Source organism: Notolepis coatsorum, assembly GCF_963971535.1.
Source record: "Notolepis coatsorum genome assembly, chromosome: 10".
In the NCBI taxonomy this organism is placed as follows: domain Eukaryota; kingdom Metazoa; phylum Chordata; class Actinopteri; order Aulopiformes; family Paralepididae; genus Notolepis; species Notolepis coatsorum.
Genome location: NC_140174.1, coordinates 42,250,005 through 42,265,004, shown reverse-complemented (window position 1 = coordinate 42,265,004; position 15,000 = coordinate 42,250,005). Strand labels below are relative to the sequence as shown.

General features: G+C 44.6%; 1 protein-coding gene across 1 annotated transcript in view; it reads right to left on the bottom strand.

The window, feature by feature from the left end:
- nrxn1a (neurexin 1a) overlaps window positions 1-15,000 on the bottom strand; it is a gene marked incomplete at both ends in the record, with an annotated part of 111,652 nt that overhangs the window by 17,056 nt on the left and 79,596 nt on the right. Inside the window, 2 exons of the mRNA XM_084323021.1 lie at window positions 710-881; window positions 12,578-12,759. Coding sequence (XP_084179147.1) covers window positions 710-881; window positions 12,578-12,759 — 354 coding nt within the window. The remainder of the gene's footprint in view (window positions 1-709; window positions 882-12,577; window positions 12,760-15,000) is intronic.

Genomic DNA, 15,000 nt, shown 5'->3' with positions numbered 1-15,000 from the left:
AGGGTTACATACAGGAAGAAACCCTCCCACACACCTCTCAATAACTAGCATTTAGCATTTTTAGCTAGCCGCTAAATAAAACCTGAAACTGTGTGTGTTAAAGATGAATACCTAAGATTACAACTTTAGGAGAAAATATAAATAAACAACAAAATATAAAACCAAAGTTCAACAAAATACATTCTTTTTTTCTTTTTCTTATTTTTTTTTCTAGTTATACATTTAACTCAAAATATGACATCTTTTTAAAATTATTGTTTGTCAAAAATGCACCAACTGTTATTATTTTCTTTTATGATGAGGAAAAACAACTGATACCTGAATTGAATATTTTCATAAATTACCTTTAACACTATTTAACATGTCTATCATAACATAGCTTACTAGTACAAGCCTATTGGAATAAATATCTCATTTTTAAGGTTTAAACATTCATATTTCATCTCATACCACACATATTTCATTGCACACACAACAATTTCCTCTGGAGCATATAAAACAAAGCTGTAATAATAATAATAATAATAATAATAATAATAATAATAATAGTATAAACCACAGTGTTTTAAATATCAACATTGATAGCAACAAAGATGTGAGTCATCAATCGGGAAGTGGGTTCCTTTTCGACCCAGACCGTGATTGGCTCTACTGCCCCAGCGAGGCAGTGCTGTGGTTGGTGGTTTAATTTACTGTGGGCGTTGCCTACCTGATGGGTAGCGCTCTATGACTGGCAGGTCATCCAGCTGTAGCGTTGCGTTGCCTCCGCTGCGGGTAAAGCGAACTATGTGGTACTTCCCATCATTGACAAACTTGGTGCTCTCCTCGATGTTGATGTCATCTGTGCCGACGTTAAACACTACTCTAATGTTGCCCTTGTCCTGAGGAAGGGAGAACATGGTGGTGTTTTGTTTGCAAAATAACATAGTTGTGGTGTTGTGCGGGCATATGAAGGGATCGTTTTCTATAACAATGAGTGAAAAGGAATGCCGTTTGGCTTAAAAGATGGATGAATCAGAGAGGTGCTTCTTGGAACTTTGTGGTCTCAGTGGCAAAACATCATGGAGGAAAATCCAAAGCGACACCCGCATGTGTTGATGTTCATGTCTTTGGAGCCTAATGCGGTAGTTATTTTATTCAACTTGCTGGATAACCCCTTGAGCATCTCCTTTTCAAGGGGGTTCCGCAACATGAAACACAATACAAACAAACAACAAACAACAACAACAACAACAACAACAGCAACAACACAAAAACACTTAACACTTTGATCGCCATGGTTAAATTCATAATTTACCATCCCTTGCCAGCTCTATTTGTCTATGGAGAAGTTCCCCTTCTTTGCAGGGCTATAACTTTTTAAATTGTATTGCTAAATTTACATTATTATGGCCCATTCAATGTCCTATATCTATTGTTCAGGGTGTAGCAATGTTATACTTTTTCATTCACATATTCATACTAAAATACGGTCTAAAGTACAAGTATGTTTTTATCGTTTTCTGCAGCTTTCTCCAGAACTTGATTTATAGCCCTAAATGCATTATATTGATGATCAAATACAGTTTGGTAGGAATCTGTGCGAGATAAAAAATTTCAACTGGATGTGCTTCTAGGAGTTACTACTTATCATCTGATGTTGACCGGATGGGCGGGGGGTCATTTATAATTCCGTGGGCAACGTTATATCATTCATCTAGTGTGGGTGATATGATCATCAGAGCAGTTTATATGGAACACGTTAAAAAAAACGCTGAATCTTACCGTAGCTTCCTCGGGCCGTTGGGCGATGAGCGTGGAGCAGAGATATTCCTATTATGGGATGTATAAATACCCGATCCATTTCCAGGTTGTATAATAGTATATTTGTCCAAATCATGTTGTTTATCGAGTTATTTGCACCGATCGGTGTTCACTGTGTCAAGATGGAGTCCCTCTAACGATAGCGAGTGCCCGGACGAAATATGGGTGAGCACCACTTCATCCACAGATCACTTCCGGTTGGGCGATCTGCCGATCGGCCACCAGATGGCGCTCTTGAACCGTTAGAGAGTTGAGTGGAGCTCAGCAGTATATCTCAGGTCCCCGGGGGAGAAATATGATTTCGATCACAGATTTTTGAAATATTGATATCAAAGACGTGTTACGGCGTCTTCGGCAGAATGAGCATGGCGGGGAATGACGAGTTTCGGCGTCTCCGGCGATTAAAGTGTTAACATAACATGTGACTAAAAAAAACGAAAGAAAAAAACATATACAGTGTACACATAAATATATACACACATTCATATAATAGTAAATTAATAAATAATAATGATTATAATATATATATAATATATGCCTTTATCTCAAGCCGACTGTAATGCACTCCTTAACTCATTGGACGCCACAGATTAGCCTCATCCTGTAGTAGCTACCGCCATCGCTGTAAACGGTGGGAGTCGCTCACCTTGTTTGCAGGGCTATAACTATTTAAATATTATAGCTATATATGCAATACTATGGCCCATTTGACATTGAGTATCGTTCAAGATGTGAAAAAGGAATATTTTTTCCATCCATACATTCTCGTTTTATACCGTGGTGAATATAAGTATGGTTTTAGAGTGGTCTGGGGTAATTCCTGGGAGGCTAGTAATAGGCCTGCGGTGCATATTATACTTAATCCATTGGCATTTCGTCCCTATACACGCTACAATAAAAGATTCAAATGCATATGATCGGTATATTATGTTCCATCATGCATGCATGAAAGGGGGGGTCGTTTCTGATTAATTGATTGTCAATAACGGCATTCGTTAGTACAACAGCATACACTGATCAGGGCGATGGCTATGAAAACAATGCACAACCGAGCTGAAATTGACGTTAAATTGCTCTTACCTGTGGCCGATGAGATTCCAAAAAGAATATTCCAATTATTTGATTGCCATCTGGTAGATCATATGTCAATTTGGCCCACGCCATAACCCCCCACAGCATAATGAATCCAGCGTCCCGAAAGCGATTCAATGCGATCGGGTATTCCCCTTGGTCCACGTTACTCAAAAACTCCGCCCGGATGACTTTCAATGCCACACAGAGTCAGCGGCCGCATACCACCAGGCGCGGTATTGGACCTTTCCGATCTCAGACACATTGCCACACAGTACCACAGTCTTCCAGGATGATTTATGAATGGAAATAGCGAATAAAAGAAATAACGATCATAATAATGAGTATACTCGTTGTTGGCGTCCAACGATTGGCGGGCTATAATGAGTATACTCGTCGATGGCGGGGAATGAGTTAATGGCCTCCCGAAAAAAAACACAGAACGACTCCAACTCATTCAAAACTCTGCAGCTACAGTAGGCTATTAACTAGAACCAAGAGGAGAGACCACATCACCACAATATTAGCTACTCTGCACTGGCTTCCGGTAACAAGGTCCTCCTCCTTATTTACAAAGCACTAAATGGAACAGGACCAAGCTACATCACAAATTCTCTTGTCAACTATGTGCCTTAATATTACGATCATCTACTACTGGTTTATTGAAGGTTCCGAACCACAGCCTAAAGAGAATCCTTCACAGATTATGCACCAAAGCTACGGAACACCCTACCTATGGACATTAGGGAGGCTAGATCTTTAACTCATTCAGTGCCAGAGGGTGCTGTGTACTGTGTGGTTGAAAGGCCAGCGTTCTAAAGTATAGGAATACGTGGCGGTGTTTGCAGGGCTATAACTATATTATATATTATAGCTATGGATACAATACTATTGCCCATTTGACATCGAGTATCTATCGTTCAATATGTGAAAAAGAATATTTTTTTCATCCATACATTCCCGCTTTATACCATGGTGAATATAAGTATGGTTTTAGGGTAATTCATGGGAGGCTGGTAATAGCCCCCAACGTGTATTATACTAAATGCATTGGTGTTCCGTCCCTACACACACTACAATAAAAAAAAAAAAAAAAAAATGCATATGATAGGTATTATGTTCCATCATGAATGCATGAAAGGGTGGGGGGGGGGTAGTTTTTTTATGCTTTGATCGTCACCAACGGAATACGTTATGGACTAGCATCACACACTGTTATGTCCCAGGCTTTTTGGCCTGTGGTACAGCTGACTGCTGCTAATTGGCTGATTAGTGCTAATTGGACACCTGCCTGGCACTGCTTAAAAGCACTTCCTAGCCCACACATGCAGGTCGCCGGTTGCTAGAAGAGGTTATTGAAATAGTGTCTCTTCCCTTTCCACCAGTTTGAGCTTTAGTTCGTGCTAGTTATCATAGTTAGAATAGGCTTTTGGTTTAAACACAGACAATTGATGTCTGTGAGCACTAATGTTGCTTCCCTTTGAGCCAGGGTCGTAACACACACATACAGTACGCTCGGATCGCAATGAAGGCATGCTTTGATCAACGCAAGATTGATATCATATAGCCCTTACCTTGACTAGGATGTGTCCCAAAAAGAATATTCCAATTATCTGATTGCGAGTCCCAGTATTGGTGTTGATCGTGTCACCAACATAATCCGCCATACATCATCCATCTGGAGCATTTGACGCTCCTCATGCCGATCGGGACAACCGCTCCCCTTGCCCGACATGGAAAAGTCTGCCCGGACCAATATAATCGACGCACAGCCAGAGCATGTGAGCGGAGCGGAGCGGTGGATTTTGAAGTGAGCGTGGAGTGGGTTTTAAAATGGGTCAGAGCTCTCCTCCGCTCCGAGCCGCTCCCAGCCGCTCAGTGCACACGATCACACAGTGGTTTAAACTGATGTAATATACATGTAGTACAATGCCAAAGCAATAGGTGGCGATGTACAAACATGAAGGTAATTTTTAACCAACCAGCTAGTTGAATGGATAAACGTTATTTAATATTGCAGAATGGGTACAATACAATGCGGCTCAATACAAACAATTGTTAAGGGGCCCAGGGGGTGCAGACTGTTGTAGTTTGGTCAAATCAAGCTAATTTACATCATGCTCCAAAAAAAATTCTGCTGAGCGGGCTGTGGAGCGGGGAGCGCTTGATGCGCAAATGAAGCTGAGCGCTGAGCGAGTGGAGAGCGGCTTGGGGAGGGGGGGCCAACATGAGCGAATGAGAGCGGAACTCAGCCGTCTAGATCGAAGAGCAGATTTCTCGGCCGCTCCGCGCCGCTCACATGCTCTGCGCACAGCCCAAGACACAGAGTTTCAAAGGATGTGCAATACCTACAAGGCGGCGGTATTGGACTTTTGCGATCTCAGACTCATTCCTTATGATAACACCATTTTTCGGGTTTGGCGCCCAAGCGTCGGCGAGTTAACCTGAGATATCTCGGGTCTGGCCCTGAATGAGTTAAATATCTTTTAAAAATAAGCTAAAAACTTACCTCTTCAACTTAGCCTTTTAATACACTCCGCTGCTTGTGATTGTACTGTAGATGAGATTGAGATCATTTATTTGGGGGAAAAGCCATACTGAGTCTATTCTTATTCTATTTTACTCTGTCTATTCTATTTTACTCTTTTATTACAGGTTTTAAACTGTCAAGTTTTTAACTGTGTGGGGGGCCGAGGCTTGGAACTATGCCCTGAGAGGGGGGTTTGCCCTGAGGGAGGTTTGAAGGGTCAAAGTGGGTATCAAACAGGAGGACACTGTCAGTGTTTTGAACTGTGTGGATATCAAACAGGAGGAAAGACTGTTCCTGTTAAACTATTTAAACAGTAATTCAGAACTGCATTATTTTACTCTGTCTATTCTTTTTTACTCTGTCTATTCTATTTTACTCTTTTATTACAGGTTTTAAACTGTGTGGGTATCAAACAGGAGGAAAGACTGTCAGGTTTTGAACTGTGTGGGTGTCAAGCAGGAAGAAAGACTGTCAGGTTTTAAACTGTGTGGGTGTCAAGCAGGAAGAAAGACTGTCAGGTTTTAAACTGTGTAGGAGACCCAGGCCTGGAACTGCACCCTGAGAGAAGGAAATGTGCTCTGAGAGGGAGGTTTGCCCTGAGAGGGAGGTTTGAAGGGTCAAAGTTGGTATCAAACAGGAGGAAAGACTGTCAGGTTTTGAACTGTGTGGAGATCAGGCAGGGAGGAAGGACTGTCAGGTTTTAACCTGTGTGGGTATCAAACAGGAGGAAAGACTGTTTTAGACAGTTTAAACAGTAAGTCAGAACGTTAGGTTATGACTATAACCAAGTTCTGTTAGTTAGGGGCGATGCTTGGCATCGCCTTCTGCACTATCTCGCGTACGTGCACGCGTACTGAATAAACCACAAATGTACCTCTAATACCAGTATTAGTCTGACCACACCCCTCATCAGCTTACCTTCATAAGCAGGTGTGTGGTCACCTGCTCTCCTCCTTCCCAAGCTTTCACCACAAGGTGAGGACAAGGGCTGCAGCGGCGTCCGATGCCAAGCATCGCCCCTAACTAACAGAACTTGGTTATAGTCATAACCTAACGTTCTGTATCGTTAGTGGCTTAGCTTGGCATCGCCTTCTGCACAAGGGAGGCCAAGCGGAGCCACTTGGCTGACAAATACACCCCGCTGACAGCCCCCCAAAACCATCAGAACAGGGAGGGCCGAGCCCCCCCGACCCCCCCTAATGGAGGGTAGCCCCCCTATTAGGGACGTCACGGGAGGGCGACGGACCCGACCGTGCGAAGAGGCACTCAAGCAACTCAACGCACAGGGTGAGCAGACCGTGGCTTGACCCACGACTACACACACGCACAACCCGCATGCCACCCGGGAACGAACGGAGGAACAACCTCGTTACTGCCCCCAGAATCACGGGGTCAAGGGCAAACCCAACCCCGTGGCAAGGCCGTAGCAGCGGAGCACGAAGGAAGACCCAGACCCACCAAAAGGACTGGACTCCCTGGAATGGGGGCCCGGAGAAGTCCATGATGCCAGCATCAAGACCCCACCAGGTGGGCACGTAGTGCCCCGCCCCCCACATCGCCAGCGTATTCGGACAAAGGCCCCTCAGTTACTGCACCTGGTATTCCCAGGCGGAACCAACCAGGCCAGTAAGCCGAGCGGGCCCCGTCCCCCCAATAGTACACCGCCTGGCACACTGACCCTGCAGAATAGGCAGTCAGCATGGCCGTAAGCACACAAAAAAGGTTAACCAACGGAAGCAGGCAGCGCACCGGGGAAAAACCAGGCAACAGGCTGTTAACCCTAGCCTGGAGACTGCGGACGAGACAGGCGCCAGAGGGGACAGCTGAACACAGCCGCCCCGGCGGAAGGAGCGTAAGCTGGCGGTGTTGCATGACCAAGCCTCCATTTAACAACCCCCACCCAGAGGGGTCGAGGCAGAGAAGGCTGACACGATTGGCAGACGTCATGAACGTGCAGGGGCACCCTCAACCGGTGAACCCGGGAGTTGACACTGCTCCAACACACCAGGGAATCAACCACCTCGGTGTTACCCAATGCGGTGGTTGTTCCTATAACCCCTCAAGAAAAAACTCCAAAACACACCTGCGGGTATACACCGGCTATACCGCAGTACAAGTGTTTCAGTTTCCAAAAAGGGTTAACCCAGGCCTACGGGTCGCAAACATCACTTCGGACCGGGCCTGGCGGTACGGGAAGCACAGGGTCACCAGAGGAGGTCAAAAAACCACCCCCACAGGCCCCTCTTCGCCATGCGTGAGAGAGGAGCGAAAAACAATGGAGAACCAGCCCCTAAGCACACCGTACCTGGTATTCCCCGGCGGTCTCCCAACCAAGTACTAACCAGGACCAACCTGTGTAGCGGCCGAGATCCGACGAGATCGAGCGCGTACAGAATGGCATGGCTGTAAGCCATGACGACAGTGCTGAGTAAAAACATACCCAACCAGGGTCTCCATAGCGCTTAACCCTGTGACACCCAGACCGACCTGGCATTTTTCCCCCTGAAAAAAGCCCAAGTCCCTCAGGGTACCAGAACAGCAGATCTGCATCCCCGGCGGACAACGGGTTCAACTGATCTGGACCAGCGTGACCAGAACCAGTCCCGTGCCCTAACCACGCCGACATGCCTACTCCAGGAGAAGGGCAGATATGCGTGTTGATCTTAACATGAAAAGAAGGCGCCACCCAGACGTCGGGACGAACCGCGCCTGGTGGCCCACCCCAAGGGCGTGAGACCCCACTACATATGTTCAGATCCATCCCGTCATCATCCCCCAGACATGAACGAGGATCCGTCGACAACCCACCCAGGTCATGGGATGTGGTCGCCGGAAGAGGAAAAACCCCCATCTCAGTTGCTTTATAAAAACGCTGTTTCAACCACAAGCAACTAAGGCGTGCCAGTCAATCGCCTGTTTACAGCGAGCTAGCACTATACGTGCGTCGGGACACACCCCCATCAATGAACAGGCTATTTAGACCTGTCATTGAATCCCCAAGGCGCCCAGGGGAACGACAAGAGGGGTGTGACACTCCCTAACTCCAACACTTCTGGAATAGAAAGAAGGAAGCATCAACAGTATGTATCCCAGTCTACACAGCCGGGGTAAAAAATGTTCACATTTTTACATCCCACCACCCTCCCATAGGAAAGAGACGGGGATCCCCAGAGAGACTTCCCACGCGAGCTGTACAGATTGAAAAGAATATATTGCACCTTGAGCCATGTAAAAAACTGGTTTTAGGGCCTCCGGGGAAGAGGCACCGAACCCATACACACTCAATAAACGAATTGAATCGAATATACATACAATAGAAAAGGACCCTTCTAGAGGGTCCACTCACTTTGACAATCTGAGGAGGAAGGCTCTGTACTCTGATGGAGGCTTCCTCACATGGATCACATGGAAGAAGGAGTCCGAACTCACAGAAGGCCTGAGTAGGCGCTTGGTGAGGAGGAGCCCTGACCACCCCCCCTGAAAACAGATCCATCACATGGACCTGAACAGCACACGGAAGTCCTACCAACAGAGACGCGCACGGTGACGTACTCTATGGCGGGGGAATTCCTGCGGTGCACACGCCCAATATACCAGGCCGTGGGACCAGGAACTCCCTCCCCCCCCCCCCCCCCCCCCCCGTAACGTGCCGAACCGCCACGTGACGGGAACCTTGAAGGACAGGGGGTGTACCCCTGACCGACAGAACAATGGGGAGAGGAAAGGTTACCAGTTCACCCCTTTACGACCCCACACCCATGATACGACGTAACGACAAAAAGAGAATATGACACAGTCATAGTCAGCTCTATGAAGCGTTTCACAGCTCCACACAGCGCACGAGCTAACCTGCTATCTGATTTTTACTAAGGAAAAACACAGAATAGAGAGGGCTCTAAGAACCCCGGTCCAACATACACATGTGCTTCTGTGGCCAGTACAACCCAGTTGTAGGTCACATGACACACACAACCCATCATCATCACAATGAGAGAATACATCATTCTTGATTAGTATCGACCACAGGCCTTGCTAAACACACATGACAGCAACCAAACCAATTTCCCTTTAGGAAATAAGTTTCTCCAGCAGATTTAGCACAACCTCAGCAATCAAGCTGAGAGTTACATCGTATCCCTACCACACAAAAGACACAATTAATGCACAACATGTCTGATAGGAGGTGATAAAGTCCCCAGGGAACCGGGGGGGGAAAAACACAATCCTCCTATTTTACCCTCAATACGGCCAGTTAAAACAGGAAAACCTGTTAATGTGTGAACTCACTGTCCATTGTCATTACAGTCTGAGAAAGAACATTCTTTTACTCACTCGTCACCAAGCATAGCTTCATAGGTTAGTTGCCTTAGTAGTGAGTACACGGTACACATAAACACCATGATGTTTCTCACACAACAACCAGATCAATACATCACGACCTGCACGGAGAAGCTACTGCCAGTGACAAAAAACAGCTCACACACAACCCGCAACGTATCTCAAATGCATTGCAACAACACACGTTTTGGGAAAAAACACCGTCATTCACAATACATTTAGCAAGGTAAAACCAGAAGACGTGTTATGAGGGTCTGGCCAACCCCGTACCTGCCCGGAACGCAGATCAGCGAAGTGCAGTCACACGCCACCGTAGAACACAGCCCTCTTTGTTGACGCAATCCCCGTCTAGGCTCAGGCAGGGTTGACGAACATCCCCTGTCAAGGATGACGTCGTGGTCAAGAGTGTAAAACATGTTAAAAATCAAAGCACGTTCAACAGAATAGCATCAAGCTAACGGCTGCTCCAACCGTTCGGGTGCTATCGCTTCCGCTCGCGAGACGCCGATCTACGACGCACGCGATCAGGAGCGAGCTCCCGGCGGCGCGCGAGAAGCCAAGCTACCCCGCGCCAGGCCACCGACCGGCTAACCGTAAGCTATGAACATGTAAACAATGACATAACACTCACCCAGACAGGCCGCCGTTCTGAACCCTCCTCACTTTTTAAGAGAAAAGAGAAAACAAGACGTCAACACCGCTTCACAACGGTGACATTAACACGTCCGGCGGAATCAGCACAGTACCAACTGGCCTGTATAGCTGACTTTGAACATGAATCTGCCGCTATCGCACATTACATGCACATATCCCCTCGTGAAGGAATACTCTCATTTGGATATGAAAGATGGGGTCTTAACACGGTGACAGAGAGAATCCACTCGTCCAGAACACACAGGGATCACCAGTGTCAATGGTCGCGGCCCACTAGTTAAAACTATAATGGTCGCCAGACCAAGGCCTTCTGTCGCCTAGACGGCTAAACAAAGGACCCTAGCCTGGGGCCGGTTTCCATAAACTTTGTCTAGTAGCCCCCATAGCACTAACAGACAAGTGGAGCCCGCCAGCAAACACTACTCACCCAACCTGGAACGCACCGCTCCTCACAACAGCGGCATGTCCGACAGTTCAGCTGTGGCCTGACAGGTTTCACCCCAACAAACACAGCAAGGAACTGCAGTTGAGAAGCATGCAGCGGCGTGCTCCCAATACGAAAACCGGTGGAGGGTTTGTAGAATGATCATCATCTTCTAGACACTCCAGTACGAAGACAATATCGCCGTATTTTCTCGAAAATAGTGAGAGAGAAAATAAAGATATGATGTCAACGTATCCTTGTTTCCCAAGCTGTTCCTAATCCAATTTCTTCCATCATGGTGTCAAGTGTGGGGATCTACCGAGGCACCTCTTCCTTGTGGTGAAAGCGAGAAGGAGGAGAGCAGGTGACCACACACCTGCTTATGAAGGTAAGCTGATGAGGGGTGTGGTCAGACTAATACTGGTATTAGAGGTACATTTGTGGTTTATTCAGTACGCGTGCACGTACGCGAGATAGTGCAGAAGGCGATGCCAAGCTAAGCCACTAACGATACAGAACTGCATTATTTTACTATGCCCTGAGAGGGAGGTTTGCCCTGAGAAGGAGGTTTGCCCTGAGAGGGAGGTGTGAGGGGTCAAAGTGGGTATCAAACATGAAGAAAGACGGTCAGGTTTTAAACTGTGTGTAACAGTCATTCAGAACTGCACTATTGCATTATTTTGCTCTGTCTACTCTATTTTGCTATTTTATTACTGTCTATTTAAAAATTTTATATATTATGTGTGATGATCAAACCATAAACAAAGAGGCCTATTGGGATGTTGGAATCGTTGGATCCTAATGTGAAGAACTGTGATTTGGTGTTCTATGTCTTACCTTGACTTTGTCTATTTTGATGCTCATTTTATACCTTAATTGATTTGCAATTCTTGTATGAAAGGTGCTATACAAATAATGTTTATTATTATTATTATTATTATTATTATTATTATTATTATTATTATTATTATTATTATTATTATTATTATTATTATTATTATTATTATTATTATGATATTATTTTATATATATATATATATATATATATATATATATATATATATATATATATATATATATATATATATATATATATATATATATATATATATATATATATATATATATATATATATATACATACATCCACATATACACACAGATATAATATTAAGTTTTAAATACCAAATGAAGATAGAGATCTTATAAATTATTTGGTAAATTATTCTAATTGGAAGAAGCCCTGAAAATAAATGCCCGCCAATTTCCGAGAGAACCTTTGGGAACAGAAGTTAAAAGATGGTCAGAATGTCTGAGAGTGTATGTTGATACAACTGCTTCAGATAACAGGGGTAACTGTAAGTACACTTAAAGATAAATTGAAGCTAATGGAAATGTCTTGTAGTGTATAAAGGGAAGCCCAGTCAAGTGCATCTAACGTAACACTAATGAAGGTATCCGTCCTGCAATGTGAAGGTGTGTTATTTATTCCCCGAAACATACTTAACATTAGCTCCCATTAGTGACTCAAATAAAGACTTTCTTTTTATTAAAAAGAAATGTGGATGGGAGTTGCCTTGGATTTTCTTCTGTGATGTTTAGCATGTTTTGCATAGTTTTCTGGGTCAAATACAGTATTTGACCTGTGTGTGTGTGTGTGTGTGTGTGTGTGTGTGTGTGTGTGTGTGTGTGTGTGTGTGTGTGTGTGTGTGTGTGTGTGTGTGTGTGTGTGTGTGTGTGTGTGTACGTGTACTCACTATCTGCAGCTGGAGGTAGTCTCCCAGGCCGGAGGCACTGTCCACCCTGAGGAGAATGGCGTGTTTCTGCTGGGTGCTGAAGCCCAGCGCCAGGCGGTCTGCTCTGGTGCTCGGCCGCTCGTTGGGGGGCCACGTGTACATCACCACGCCCCCGTCACGACCAAAGATATACGTGGTCCCCGCTAGCCAAGACAAGATATAGAAAAAAAACTATTGCTAACCATTCTATATGCCATAGTGGTAGCCATCATAGAAGTTCCCATTATGATACACTAACATCCTTCACCAGTCGTGCGTTCGGACTGCCGGAGCTGTTTTCAACCTATGCTTTCTGGAATATTTCACATTGGAACTGGATGAGCGTGTCGTAACAAACACATGCAGTTGCACGACCTCTCCGTTTACATTCTGATGGCTGAAAAGAGAACATAATTTGAATTGTTCTAAATCATTCCCCAGCGGTACAGCAGCGGACATGCGGTACAAGGTGGATGCGTCTCTTCTACTGCCTACAAATCTATATCAGTGGTTCTCAAAGTGATCCTTGAGAGGGTAATGGTAAATGGCTGCATTTATATAGCGCTTTTGTCCAAAGCGCTTTGCAATTTGTTCCTCACGTTTTACCCACTCACTCACACATTCACACACCGACGGCAGAGGCAACCATGCATGGTGCCAACCTGCTCATCAGGAGCAGTTAGGGGTTAAGTGTCTTGCTCAAGGACACTTCGACACGCTGCCCGGCAGGAGGGAGAATCGAACCGGGAACCTCCGGATTACCAGACGACTGCTCTACCTCACTGTCGCAGGGGGTCCCCAGAAAACAAGTAATAGTTTAATTTCACTAATATTAATATTCACTAGAAGTTTAGCTCAATGAGAGAAAACACGAATGAATATTTTGATCATAGGTTTCACTCTCTCCACTATGATCTCTTACCTACAGTATAGACATCCAGAAATCTGGACTAAATCACATCTAAAAACAATGATCTCCTCAGATGAGGGACCCTGAGACAAATCAAATGGGGAGAATATAAGAATGAATTAAGTCATTGTTCTAACGTTAAACGTATGGGCTGAATTGTTTCTTCAGTTTTTCTTCAAGTACTAGTTCAGGGAATTCGGTCAAGAGTTGACACTGCCATCTGGTGGTGTCTGTGATTAACTGCACACAGCAAGGATACTTCCAGTGTCTCAGATTTACTTGGCTGTTTAAAAAAAATTTGATTGTACATACAGTACCATACAGCTCTGAACAGCAACCGTACAGTATGTTCAGTACATAATTGGGTAAAACATTATTTGAATGGATCAAAAGTCAAGTCAAGTTTATTTGCACAGCTCCTTAACCACAGCCTTCAGACTTCACAGGCCCAGAGTCAGATGTCTCAAAAGACTTCACAGTGCCACAGTCAGATGTCTTCAGACTTCACAGGCCCAGAGTCAGATGTCTCAAAAGACTTCACAGTGCCACAGTCAGATGTCCTCAGACTTCACAGGCCCAGAGTCAGTGTTGGGGACCTTACTCAAAAACAGTAATGTATTACACATTACTCGTTACTTAAAAACTCTTTTGCTAATTATATCAACGAAGAGGGAATAACGCTCCTCTCTCTCCATGTGCAGTTAAACTTCAGAATTATGACTTCAGGGATGATGAGAAGTAATGGATAGGGTTCATAGGTTTATGCCAAGAGGGAATAATTGCATATTTGAACTAATTAAAAACAGAAGGGGTGATGTACTCTCTCCATAACGTCTTCAGTGTGCAGACTTGAACAAGCTGTAGGTGACATAGTGTTGCTCTCTCTCTCTCTTTCTCTCTAACGTATACTCTCTCAATCAGATGCACGCTTGCAACAAGCAGTAAACTAGGAGGGAATCCCATCAATATTTATTTGAATTCACAACACAGCATTAAGACAGCAAACGGAGACAAGTGGATGACAAGAAGCAGTGAGGGATGTTTTTCGATGTGTTTATGCAAACAGAGATGATTTTTATTTTATTTATCCTTTATTATCCAGGAATGTCCCATTGAGATACAAGATCTCTTCTCCAGGGAGTCCTGACCAACACGGCACACAACAAGTTTCAACATAAAACAGGGCATTAAACAAAAAACATACAATTCAAATATAAATACAGAAGGCCATGATAATCGCTGTATCTATTTAAATCCTTCACATATAAAAGGAGTAACATATTTCTCTCTTTCACTCTCTCTATAATGTAGGCTGTCTTCAGTGAGCAGACTTGAACAAACTGCAGGAGGTAATGTAGTCTCTCTCGCTCTCTTCCTCTCTAACGTATGCTCTCTCACTCAGATGAGCAATTGAAACAAGTGGTAAACTAGGAGGGATTCTATCAATATTTCTTTAAATCCTAAACAAAAGAAGGTGGAATGGTAGGCTAATGTA